The 12664-nt window shown below is 50.0% G+C and overlaps 1 protein-coding gene across 1 annotated transcript in view; it reads right to left on the bottom strand.

Moving 5' to 3' along the window:
- Window positions 1-12664, bottom strand: part of SLC44A3 (solute carrier family 44 member 3) — a 108140-nt gene that overhangs the window by 30812 nt on the left and 64664 nt on the right. The window contains exons 11-12 of the mRNA XM_075558601.1: window positions 8000-8153; window positions 5034-5117 (exon numbers count right to left, since the gene is read on the bottom strand). Of these exons, the coding sequence (XP_075414716.1) occupies window positions 5034-5117; window positions 8000-8153 (238 nt within the window). The remainder of the gene's footprint in view (window positions 1-5033; window positions 5118-7999; window positions 8154-12664) is intronic.

The raw sequence follows: 12664 nt of genomic DNA, 5'->3' as shown, positions 1-12664 counted from the left end.
TGGAAAAACTCACCGGGTGCTCTGCGGGAGAAAGGTGCGGTCAGTCCACTTCCTCAGAGGGAAACCCCACGGGGCAGTTCTACGGTGCAGTCGCCAGGGCCCAGAACAGCTGGTGGGCACAGATTCGGCAGAACCAAGCCCTAACTTGTTTTGTTGAGTTTGGAGAATGGTTGTGAAAATGGCACTTGGAGCCAGGCTTCTCGGTACTGTGGAGATCACAGGTGGACATTCTTACTCTTTTGCAATGTTCAGCTGCACCACAGCGTGTTCGTAGCATCCATAGTAATGGTCATGTTGTCCACAGGTATAAAGAAGTAGATGGGATACGAGTTATTTATTCACTTCGTAAGCCTCACTCTGTTTTGATGAAATTCTTCATTTTTATTCCCTTGTATTTGTTACTTCAGTAAGCAAACATAGACCATCACGGGCACAGGGGCCAAACAACAAGAGGGTGGACACGCTGTCGTTCGCTTCAGCCCCAAACTCCCACGCAACAGTCTAAGAGAACGATGCAATTCCTGAAAGTGTTCAAAGAGCTAAAAGTACAGACAGAACAATTGCTTCAAGTCCAGCAAGAGTGGCAAGGGGCTTTTCACAGACGGACACAATCTGTTCAGAGAAGAGAAGTCGGCCTGTTTCTACTCTCTCAAACACAGCGACCATTGTCCAATTGGCCTCCCTCTAAAGCAGTGGTCTCAACCTTCATAATGTCGTGACCCTTTCATACACTTCCTTATGTTGTGGTGAACCCCTCCCCCCAACCATAAAATTATCTTTGTTGCTACTTCATGACTGTCATTTTGCTACTCTTATGAATCGGGCGACCCTTGTGGAAGGGTCGTTCAACCCCCAAAGGGGTGGCCACCCACAGGTTGAGAACAGCTACCCTAGTAAGGTGGGTCCTAGAACTAATCACTTCTGAGCTACAAAAGGAGCAGAGGAGACATAGTGCACACTCAGGAGCAGACCACATGAAACCAAGGAGTCAGGGGATATCAGGAACCACCCTAGGGAATGGCCTGAACTCAAAGCCTGGCCTGGACTTCCAGCTGTTAGAAGCTGTTATAAATATATTTCTGGTCTTTAAGGACACCCACTTGTGGTATCTCTGTTCACAGCTGCCCTAGGACATGAAGACCCCCAATCAAACACGATTCCCTTCTCTGAACAACAGTGAGCCTCATCCTGCCATTCTTCTGCACTGATACACAAATACCTCGCCCACATGCCTCCTCTCGTTCCTCTCGTCCCTCCACACCTCCTAGTTGGTCACCCTGAAGGCAGAGTCGGTGCTTCACCGCTACTCAGGATCATTACGGTCCCCTCCCTGTTCTGTACAGATTCGTACACAAACCACACAAACACAGTAAGCAAGAAGCAAACCACTGATGTGCTGGCGGGTGTGCACACCTGGCAGAGACAAGTAATTTCTCATAATGAGAAATTATGAGAGCGGGGCTGCCATCTCCTTCTCAGGCAAGCAGCCTCTGGCTGGTGCCGACAGGGTGGAGCGACCGCCACCTGCCACCCTCCCCGGGCTCCGGGAAGACAGATTCGGCTTTCAAGGAGCAATGGCAAAACACAACCCGGTCCTCGACATGAAATGAAGAGGCGCGCCGGGGTTTTGATGGAAACCAAGGGACGCCAGGCTCTCTGTGCGCACGCCAGTGCCAGTTCTCTCAAGGAAATCAAATAGACCTCTGCCTGTTTAAATCCGATTTCCAGAGGCGAAGGTGCCCAAACCTCCCCTACTAACTCATTCCAATGCCAGCACATTTTTCAAGAGGCAAATCTAAATTCCTTTCCTCGCGCATTTTGAAGTATATTTCCATTGTCGACTGCCAAATAAGACCGGGATGAGATTTGATCACCATTATACAATAGCCATCTTTGTTTTTAAAGTCTCTCTCTCTCTCTCTTCTTTTGGCCGTCTTTCCCCATTCTGTTTTTCAGTATTCAATTTAGCCCCAAGGGGACCCTTTTCTCCTCCATTTGCTTTTTTCTTTCATTCTTTCTTCTCTTCTTTCTGAACCATAGGCATGGGCCGCTGTCAGCTGGGGTTACCTAGTTCCCCAGGCGTTATGCCAAGGTTAAGAGGCTAGGACACCCAGTTGAAGGCAGGGTCCAGTGTACAGGCACCATGATCAGAATCCAAGAGCCCGATGCTGTGGGAGCCACTGGCTCACGGTGGGAGTTGGATCTCCTGGCCAGTTTTGCGGTTCAGAGACAAGTGTTCCCACTGTGTGTCCGTTGTAAGGACGCAACGCCTTCACAATGACAATGATAGTGCAGTTAGTAGTAACACTACTATTATCTTGGAAACATTTCAACCTCCAAGAGACAAGGCCCCAGGTTAATAGAGCCTCAGCTGCAAGGCTGACTCCCGCTCACGGTGGCCCCGTGGGTGTCAGAGTGTACATGTGCTCCCCAGGGCTGTCACACCTGTCAGCTGACAGAAGCAATCTGCCGTGGCTGTCTTCCGCGGCACCACTGCAGGGAGGCCCACTGTCCAGCTTTCCGTTAGCAGACACACCAACGGTGTCGAACTCAAAACCCTCACTGCCGTGCAGTTCGTTCCAACGCACAGGGCCTTGGATGGCATCCACCAGGAGCCCTGGTGGTACTTGGTTGCGTACGTGTTGAGCTGTTAACCACAAGGTACATAGTTCAAAGCAACCAGCTGCTTCTGTGGGAGGAGGAGGATTTCTACTCCCACAAAAACGTACACTCTTGGAACCTCGCAGGGGCAGTTCTACTGTCCCAGAGGGTCGCTCTGAGTTAGAACTGACTTGATGGCAGCGAGCAAGCTGTTGGTTGTTGTGGGGAGGGGCCCCGAGCCAATCTGACTCAGAGCGACCCCAGGCACAACAAACAGAACAAAACACTGCCTGGTCCTGCGCTATCCTCATCATTGACCTTGTGTGTGGGCCCATAGCGGGAGGAACTTCAGAAGGCCCCCTCCAGAGTGCACGCCCCTGCAAGAACAGGGCAGAGAACACCGGTGTGAGACTGACAAGGAGCCGGCGCTCTCAAACGTGCTGGACCCGCAGAGGCCTGTCTTCCTACGGAGCCTTCAGTGGGTCCCTGTGCTGAGACCCGCGAGTTCCTCCAGTGGAAAGGCGGGGTGGGGTCCTCCAGTGGAAAGGTGGGGTGGGGATTGGGCTGGTATCAAGCTAGAGCCCTGCCCCTCTTTCCCTCCGATCTCCCCTCCTGAAGCAGTGGTGCCTCCAGCACCCACAAGGAGACCCCAGGCTTCCATGCAGCAACGAAAGGAAGAAGATGGCCGGTCCCTCGCAGGGCCGTGTAGGCTGACCTGGCGGACCTACCTGTGTTATCACTGGCCCCCGCTGCGCTCACATTTCTAGGCCTTCAGTATGTCTGTGTGGCCGTGGGCTTTCGTGTATTGTTGTTTAGATCTCATCAAGGTGACTGCACTGTCACAATGTGTCTGAAGCCTTGTGGCACAGGCAGAGTCGGGGTACAGGCACATAGAGGAGCAGCGTGGGCGATGTTGGGAGGAGTATTCGTAGGACTTGGCTCCACTTGTTTTATTTTCCAGTGTGCTGAAAGGGCAGTGGTCATTCTGTGTGGCGGTTGTTGGCTTGTTAGTAGCTGTCAAATAAGTCTCTGATTCCTGGTGACCCCCTTCACAAAGAAGCAAAACCCTGCCCTGCGCCATCCCCAGGTGGAGGTTGAGGGTTTTCACTGGCTGATTTTGGGAAACCTCAGGCCTTTCTTCCTAGTCTGTGTTAGTCTAGAAACCCCTCTGAAACTGGTTCGGCTTCGCTGACAGATGGATGGTCACCGTGTATGAGGAACATTGGTCAGGAACTGAACCCTAAGCCAGCGGAGCTCTTGAAGTTGAAAGGCAGGGTGGGGTGGGGTTGGCAGGCAGCCTGAGCACTCCCTCTCTGCCTTCTCCCATTTCTGCCTCTTGTTCCAGTGGTGGTCCCCACAGCATCCATACTCTCTAAGGTGTATATGAGAATTCCATCTCTGGACCACCTCTGGGCATTGTATGTGTGCTGGCTGGTGGCGATCCACATGCAAACTCAATGCACTCTACACTACCCCCCAGCAGTCTTCTCTCAAGAAATGCCTTAATAACAGTGTTTTACTACAAGAAGGCTGCATTTTCCCCAACAGAACAAAAGGTATCCTAAGTACCACTTACAAGACATTAAACATGGATGGGTTCATCAGGGCCTGATTTCTTAGGAAGAAGGACTTTTTTTTTGCAGAGAAATTCCTGCGAGCACTTACAATGTCGAAACAGCCTGCTGACTTACAATAACCGTTTTGTCTAAATTTGACAAAGGGCTATTAAAATTTCTTAATTTTTCGACAGAAAAATAAAACACAGATTTAAGCTTCCATCAGCTGGAACGACTTAGAAGAGAACAGAAATCTGAGATTCAAACAATCGCAGTCTGTAATTTTTTATTTTTATTTTTTTCACAGGGGTTATTTATAACTTGAAAAAGAAAGGCTGCTGTAAAATATATCAAAATTAGGGAGATAATGATCCTATTTCAGGAAAATTACAGTTCTCAGAGATGGCACTGAAAATCGGCTCTCAGTTGATATATACTCATTATGCTAGGGTTGTTAATGCCTTTCATCCCCTTTCTACTCCACAAAAGGGAAACGCCTGTTTTCCTTTTCCTGGCATTGGAAGAGGGTCCTAAATAATCTTAAGTCCTACACTCAGGCCTGCAAACCACAGCATGGGGGTCGAATCCAGCCGGCACCCCTGTTTTCTTCTGGCCTGGAGCGAAGTTTATTTTTACATTTCAAATGGCTTTAGCAATCAAAAGAAGAAGCATATTTCCTGACACACGAAAACGATATAAAATTCTAAGTTGGCAGTGTCACTGCTGCTCCTCTGCGTTCGTAGCTTTCCTTCTACGACAGCAGCGCTGGAGCAACTGCCCGAGACATTTACACGGTTTGGCCTGTGACTGGGGAGTCCTGTCGGCGCCCCCCTCTTGCCCCACTGTGGGCGCCTGCGGCCCTCGGCGGGGACATACCTGGTGGAGAGGGCGCAGGCTCTTGTCAAGGCAGGAGAAACAGCAGGCGCAACATCTGGACGAGCACCGTGACCACGCATTCCGCTGCGGGACAGGGAGCAGAGTCAGAAACCACACAGGCCGAGGGGGCAGCGGGGCGGGTTCTGAGGGGCCCACTCTCTGTGTCTCTCTTCCTGGGGAGCTTCTTCGTCGGGGGTCAGGGCAGCCATTCCCCCTCAGTCTGAGACAAGGTCTCCTACTGTGCCCGTCGGACTGTCTTTCATGAACGAACCTTATTAAGAAATACTGATATGTTGGTATCCTGATGACAGGTGCTGTGTTGATGAACCGGTTTCTCACTTAGCCTTTGTGGTCGCTGTGAAACTCCGCGGAAAGGGAAGCGGAGGAAAGGAGTGGACCGAGCCCGCTGCTTCTAGTCCACGGAGTCCCCCGTGTCCCTTGGTCCCCTCTAAGTCTCGCAAATAGTACAACTCAGGAAAGTCCTGCCTGGGAGTCAACACTGCCCTGAAGCCGACTGCGGGTCCGGGGTCCTGTCCACCGGGGCAGACCTGGCCCTGTGGGTTTCCGAGGCGGGCGCATTCGCTCCGGGAGTGGACGGCCTCGTCTTTCTCCCGTGGGTTCGAAAGCCCGACCCTGGGGCCAGCAGGCCACTGTCTACAGCCCTGCGGGTCCAGGGCTCCTTCCAGAGACACTCAGACCAAGCAGTTCACGGTCACTCCCAGCCAGGTGCACACATCCAAGAAGGGTCAGGGGCCACTTTGGGGGAAATGAATCTGACAGTGAGACTCTCTCGTACTTTTAAACAGGGTTGGCATGAGTGTGGCCGTGGCTGACGGAAGCACCAAAGCTGAACCGAAGCCCATTCTGCACCAGGCTGTCCCCCCTACCCCCAGGCCACACGGGAGCCCCACGCTGGGTTTTCAAGAGTGAACAGTGCCATCAAACTGCGGGGGAGGGTGACTGGCCACACAGAGTTTCTGGGGGGAAAAGTCCCTGAAAACAGTCCTGAAATAGTCTTCCAGGAGGACCCCAGGAAGAACCCAGCCTTATATGGAGATTTTTCCAGTTACAGCACTTTCCGGTGGGATGAAACCTGATCTGGGGACTCAGAGTGAACGGGCCTATTTCAGTCCCGTGGAAGTGTTTAAGTTGCAGGCACAGGACTGCCTGGGGACACCCAGCTGTCCCCTAACCCGAGAAAGGAGCCAGGCATCACTGAAAAGGAGTTTGGCCCGTGGTCCTTAGGAGATGTTGGGAGTGCTAAAATCCTCTTACAGCCCAGCCAGGGGCCGTGGGTCTTTCATTGACTTCTTTTCTTTCTTTTTTTTAAGATTTATGGAAGGCTGCTTCTCCAGCGAGCTTAAGATGCTTAACTGTAGGCGGGATGGCAGGCTCCCCTGCTGCTTATGAATGTAGATCTGTTTTCATGTAATAGCAAGGAGCATGGTGGTGTAGTGGGTGACTCCTTGAGCTGTTAGCTCCAAGGTCAGCAGTTCCAAACCACCAGCTACTCCACGGGAGAAAGATGAGACTTTCTAATCCTGTAAAGAGCTACAGTCTTAGAAACTCACAGGGGGTGGTTCTACCCTGTCCTAGAGGGTTGCTTTGAGTCAGAATGGGCTGGATGGCAGTGAGCTTTGAGTTATTATTATTTTTAATGTAACTGCATTATCTGTTACTAATGTAATAGACCCAGTGGCACCTAACAATACTACTAATGCATATATATGAATACATTTTTTAAAAGCTTTTTTTATCTTCAAAGGACTCTTTCTCCACATTTCCCAAGATTTCAGGGTTGATTTAATGATGTAGGAGCCAGAGGTTAGCCAGATTTGGCCGGAACATAGAAATGTCTCTTTAAGAGAAAGAAGAGTTGCCAAAATGTAGCGAGGTGAGAACTGAATACAGGAAACTCTGAGGAGGAGAGGCAACAGCTGGGCATGGATTTCAAGACGATTTTATGTGAAACTAAAACGAAAAGTTTCCCCTACTTCATTGGTGACTCTTACGTCATTGTTATGGATTTTAAAACATCAGCAACCCAGATTTCTATGTAAAAGGGAACACAAAAACAATTTTATAATAGATTATGAACCTGTGTGTAAAATTTCCACAATCTAAGGGGGCTGGGATCAGGTAAGTTTGTGAAATTCTGACCAAGTCACCAGCTCTGGCGTGGGGCAGGGGGTGGGGGCTGCAGAGAGATGAACGTGGTGTGAGAACAGTCGAGTTGGGGGAAATCCAATCTTCCCTGTCCGGCAGGCCAGAAATACCATGAGAACAGCTGTTTTCCTGGCATTCTGGTCTCCACGGGCATTGATAACCAAATGTGCATGGAAATAAACACCGAGGAGGAGAAAAGCCCAAGGCACAAAAGCCTACAGTTTTCTAGCCTTTGAGCTGAGATTTAGGTCAACTGTCCAATGCTCTCTCTCAAGCCTTCCCAAGAGTGGGCGGGCGCGCACATGCGCGCGCGCGCACACACACACACACACACACACACACACTCATTCACACGCTCTCCCTCTTCCTCAACTCCCGCACACCAGTAACTTCCCTTGGCACCTTCTAGAAAACACCATAAAACAGGAAGTAATTTTTCACTAAAACAAAAACAAATATCACTCCTTATCTCATAAGTGTCTTCTCTCTCTCACTCTCCCCCCACTTCTCCCCACCCCACCCCCCACACTCCTTTTAAGCTTGAGAAATGTCCAACAAAACGTTTTCACATTTTTTTTCCTTAAAAATTCATTCCATGTGCCCGGCTTTCAGATAAGAAAGAAACTCCACTAACTCCGCACGGCTCACAGCTGTCTCCCTCCCAGTCCAGAGATCATCAGCAAGGGCGCCATCAACAAAACCCAGCCTGGGACAGGAGGGCTGAGGGTGGGATGCTTCGGAAGCCACTGCCACAGATCGGCTGCCTGGTGCTGCGCACGTGCACCAGGGTGCTGCCTTACCTTCCCTCTCAGTGTGTTGCACGCGCCCAGGAGGATTCGCGGAAGCCTCAACACCGTGATCAGCAAGGACCCTTTCACAACGGTCCCTTGATGGTAACAACAGAGAAGGGAGAGGGACGACAGGACCGGGTGGTCCGGAGGCTCGTTTTTATTTCTGGCGATAGAGAAAACCAAGAGTACTATTTAACACGTAACGGAACAACGTCCCTCTCGTTCAACACATCAATGGTGGGAACGATTCATAATACAGGGATTCAGTACACATTTGGCATATTTGGAGAAAGATGAGGCTTTCTACTCCGGTAAAGAATTACAGTCTCTTTACAGAGGGACAGTTCTACAATGTCCTGTAGGGTCACAGTGAATCTACTCCATGGCAATGGGTTTGGTTTTGGAGTTTGGGTATATTTGTATACTCTATGCTAACTAAGATTACAGTCTTTTTGGAGTAGCATAATCCTTTTGGTGCTACTGAAGCTACAGATGAACACAGCAGGGAGGATACATAAATAAAAGAATTCTGATGAGTTACGTTCATTTCTTCTTTATAGCTCCTACTCACTTCATGACTCTTTTCAGTGGCCGATCAAAAATCTCCTTTCCAGGAGCAGGGAGCCAACAAACGCAGGGACAGGGAACAACAAGGGATCTAAAATCAACAGCGAGGAGGGCTTAGAACGCCTGGTGGTGTTTGATCAATTGTAATGTAGCTGAGAGGAATTCTTGAGAGCCAAATGATGGGTGAACATGATGGTGGGGCAGGAAGAAAGTAAAAGGAAATAGGGGAACGAACTAGGAGGTAAAAGGTATATATAGAGGTATAAGTATAGACGTGTATATATGTAAATGTATTAATATATAAAGAAAGGGGTATTGGTCTATTTACATATATTTATATGTTAAAGTATTAAGGTATCAGATGGACTTTGGGCTGCTACTTGTCTTTCCTCAACACAAGAACACATGGCACTGTGTGATACACACCTTCCTGAAGACAAGATGGGTGCAAAAGCAAATGTGGTGAAAACAGCTGATAGTGTCCGACTATTAAAAGAATTAGCATCTGGGGTCTTAAAGGCTTGAAGCTAAACAAATGGCCATCTAACAGGGAAGCAACAAAATACACATAGAAGAAACACACTAACCTATGTGATCATGAGGTGTTCACAGGATCAGATATCAGAAGATCAAAAACAAGCAATCATATCGTTGTGAAGGAGAAGGGTCAGCGTGGAGCCCCAAAGCCCATCTACTCCTAGTGGGACATTCCCTCACAGAAGGGGCACACAGAAGGGACAACTCATTCAGGGTGCAGTAGAGCATCAACAAAACACACATTTCTCTAGTTTTTTAATGCTCTCCCCCACACGATCGTAGCCCCATGTGAGACCCCACAATTCCAGCTAGACTGGAGTACGTACATTGGTACAAATAAGAGCTTTTGACACACACACTCTGGGCTAGATAACTCCCCCAGAAACAGTAATCGGAGTAATGCTTCCATGGAGGTATGGAAAAGGGGGAACTGATAGCAACGATGGATGTATCACCCTCCTTGAGGGGACAAATAACAGAACTGTAAATGAAGGGATTCATTGGATTGTGATATGAATATATATATATATATTTATAATTTATTAAGGGTTCATGAGACTGATAGGGTGGGAGGAGGGGATAGAGTAGCTAGTATCAAAGGGCTCAAGTAGAAAGAAACTTTTGAAAATGATGATGGCAACATCTGTACAAGTTCGCTTGATATAATTGATTTGTGGATTGTTATAGGATCTGTAAGATCCCTCAATAAAATGATCAATACAAAATAAAATAACCCCCCTTTCCGTTTTAACAAGTTAAATTATTTGAAAATGTGTACAACTGAGGTTGCATGTGAGCATGGGTAGTGGTGTTGCGGGATTTAGCTTTGAGATTAAAAAACCAAAAACCAACAACACGAAAAACAATCACCACCTCTGAATCAATACTGGCTCATAGTGGCCCTATAAAGCAGGGTAGAACTGCCCCGGTGAGTTTTTGAGACCGTAACTGTTTACAGGAGCGTAAAATATCCACCTCTTTCCCAAAGAGCTGCTGGTGGTTTTGAACTATCAACCTCGTGAATTGCAGCCCAACACATAATCATTAATGTCATCACCAAACTAGCAGCCAAGGAGATAATGTGCTCCCACTGAGAGAGCAGGGACAGTGTTCCGGATGCTGGCTTCCGCACTGTCCTGGGCTCCTACAGCCCAGTTGATTTCTACTCTGCTCTTTAAAGGTCACTGTGATGCGAATCATTTACAGGACTTGTCCTGACGCAGCTCCCGAGAATGTGTACAAGACAGCTCCACAGGCAGGGGGGAAAGTACCAGAGAAACAGAGTGGGCACAACCTTCACTGGACTCCCAGACCCCAAAGTGAAAGCAAAGGAGGGAGGGCCCTGGCCACCTTTCCAGGGAGGGGCTCATCCCTGCAAAGGCTACTTGTAGAAAAGGAGGCCCCTTTCCGAGAAGCAGCTCCACAGATGCCAAGGGAAGCGTGGTTCCTTGCTAATGGATTATCCTACAACTTGCTGAGTCGCTACTAAGTCACGATGAATTAGGGTTTTGACAAAGAGCTCGGTTTCCCGGGCGGGGAAGGAAGGCAGCCAGAACTGTTTCAAGGGTTGGCAGTGGCTGCATTTTGCTGTGACTTAAATCATCCCGGAAGAAAGAGGGAACACGAGAGCAGTGGAACAGCAGCCCCGCTGCCCTGCAGAAAGGGGGACGTGTCCTTCAGCCCCGTGTTACTTACTTCAAACAGGAAATGCCAGGGAAGCGATGGAGCTGAGTTTGATCTGATAAACCAGGGAGTAGGCCAGGAAAATCTGATGTGGTCCACCCCGCCCCCGCCCTTTCCTCACTTTTTTCTGTAAAGGAAGAACCTTTCCTTTTCCAGTGAGGAGAGTTATGTGCCCTCCAGCTTCTTGCGGTGCTCAAGAGGGGATGCAGAGAGGAGAGGGCAGCACCTGCTTTCCATCTGGTGGGGGATCGAATGAGTCACAGGCCTTGGGGGGCTGGTCCTGCAGCTATAGAACCTGGGGCCTGGCCTCCGCTTTCTGAGGGGGTTTCACTATAATGGCATCACCCATCACAGACAGAGGAGTGTCTGCACCATCTCAACTTCTCTGGTCTCATGACTTTCCTGGGCTGTCCAGGGCTTGGCTGGAAGAAGATACACAGGGTCCAGAGGGTCCACAGCTGGGGCTTCACATTTTCCTGTCTCCTGCCTCCCTCTGTGCAGATGGCCAGTGCCTTCGACTCTCTCTCACGACCAGCCAAACCCACCTTCAGGAAGATCTAGTTACACCTGCCCGGGTTAAAATGATCCCTTTCTCGGGATGACTCATATTTTGAGAATTGGCCCAGGGGTGATGATAAGGCTAAGTATTTTGAGGCCCTTGGGAGTGACATTACTAGGAGGCTGGAGAAGACAGACAGACAGAGCGTCCCTGCATCCTCCCTGACCCCTGCTTCAGCCTCCCACACCCCTATGTGTTGAGCATGATCTGCCCCTAGCCACATCGACCCTGATTCTGTGGGTCGTGGCAGGTGGTGACAATGGGTGGGGGAACTCCAGGATTCACATGTGCAGAACATAGTCTAGTCTCCCCTTGTTTAAAGCTGGGGGGTGCCTAGAAAGTGTGAAGGGTGCCTGGCTCTGTCCCACGGAGGCTGACCTCCAAATACAACTGAAGCTCAAGTCACTGGACAAATTCAAGTCATGGGCAACCGGCTAGCAGGCCGGTCCATCTGAGGCCCGGAACACCTTTGGTCATGGGTAACTAGGAGTCTCATTGGACAGCGCAGAGCATACATAAGTCAAGCAGGCGACTTCTGGGGCCTGGGAGCAAGCTTGAGCTATAGTTACACCCAGCCTCTCCTGGCCTTCAGGTGGCTCCTAGCTCCGGGCAACGCCATTGTCATAGGGAACTGCACTCCATGGGGGCTACAGGGGCTGATTTCTGAGAAGGAGATTGCCAGGCCTCCCTTCTGAGTGGACGAAGGCTCCCACCTTACAGTTCGATGAACAGGAGGCCTGTCTGTGCCAGGCACGGAGTCTAGCCTTTCATGACTTGGTGTGGTTAGGTGTCGAGGCCCCGGTTCCGACTCCCAGCCACCTTTTGTGCCACAGAACGAGCACGGCCCAGCCCCGCGCCATCCTCACAGCTGCCCTGGTGCTCATTCGCCCTCCCTCGAGAAACATGCCATCCAACCTTATTTTGCGCTGAGGTTCCTGGACCAGGAATGGCTGCCTGCGGCAGACGGATTCAGGGGGAAGTCTGGCTCTTAAGGAGCATGAGCCCGGTGGCCCTGTGGGGACCACATCCCTTCCTAAGACTCCTCCAGCTGGATCACTGTGAGGCGGGGTGGGGAGCACATGGGAAGGTATCTGTTCCAGCTTTTCCAATCCCACAGAAAATGGAAGTTGTCATTATTGTAAAGAGCGGTATTCCCGAGCTGTGCTCCGGGACTCTGCTTAGCGTCAAGTAGTTCATCTCAGTCTCCCAGGCTCTGCGTGAATCGGTTTCCTCTAGTATTCCTCGGTGGCTCCCAAGCAGCTGGAATCTACCTTCAGACTGTGGGATCATCAAGATGAAGTCCTGCCTTGTCTTCAAGTGGGGCGGCC

Source organism: Tenrec ecaudatus, chromosome 1 (genome assembly GCF_050624435.1).
Source record: "Tenrec ecaudatus isolate mTenEca1 chromosome 1, mTenEca1.hap1, whole genome shotgun sequence".
In the NCBI taxonomy this organism is placed as follows: domain Eukaryota; kingdom Metazoa; phylum Chordata; class Mammalia; order Afrosoricida; family Tenrecidae; genus Tenrec; species Tenrec ecaudatus.
Note: the sequence above shows the minus strand (reverse complement) of the source record. Positions and strands in the feature narration are given on the sequence as shown.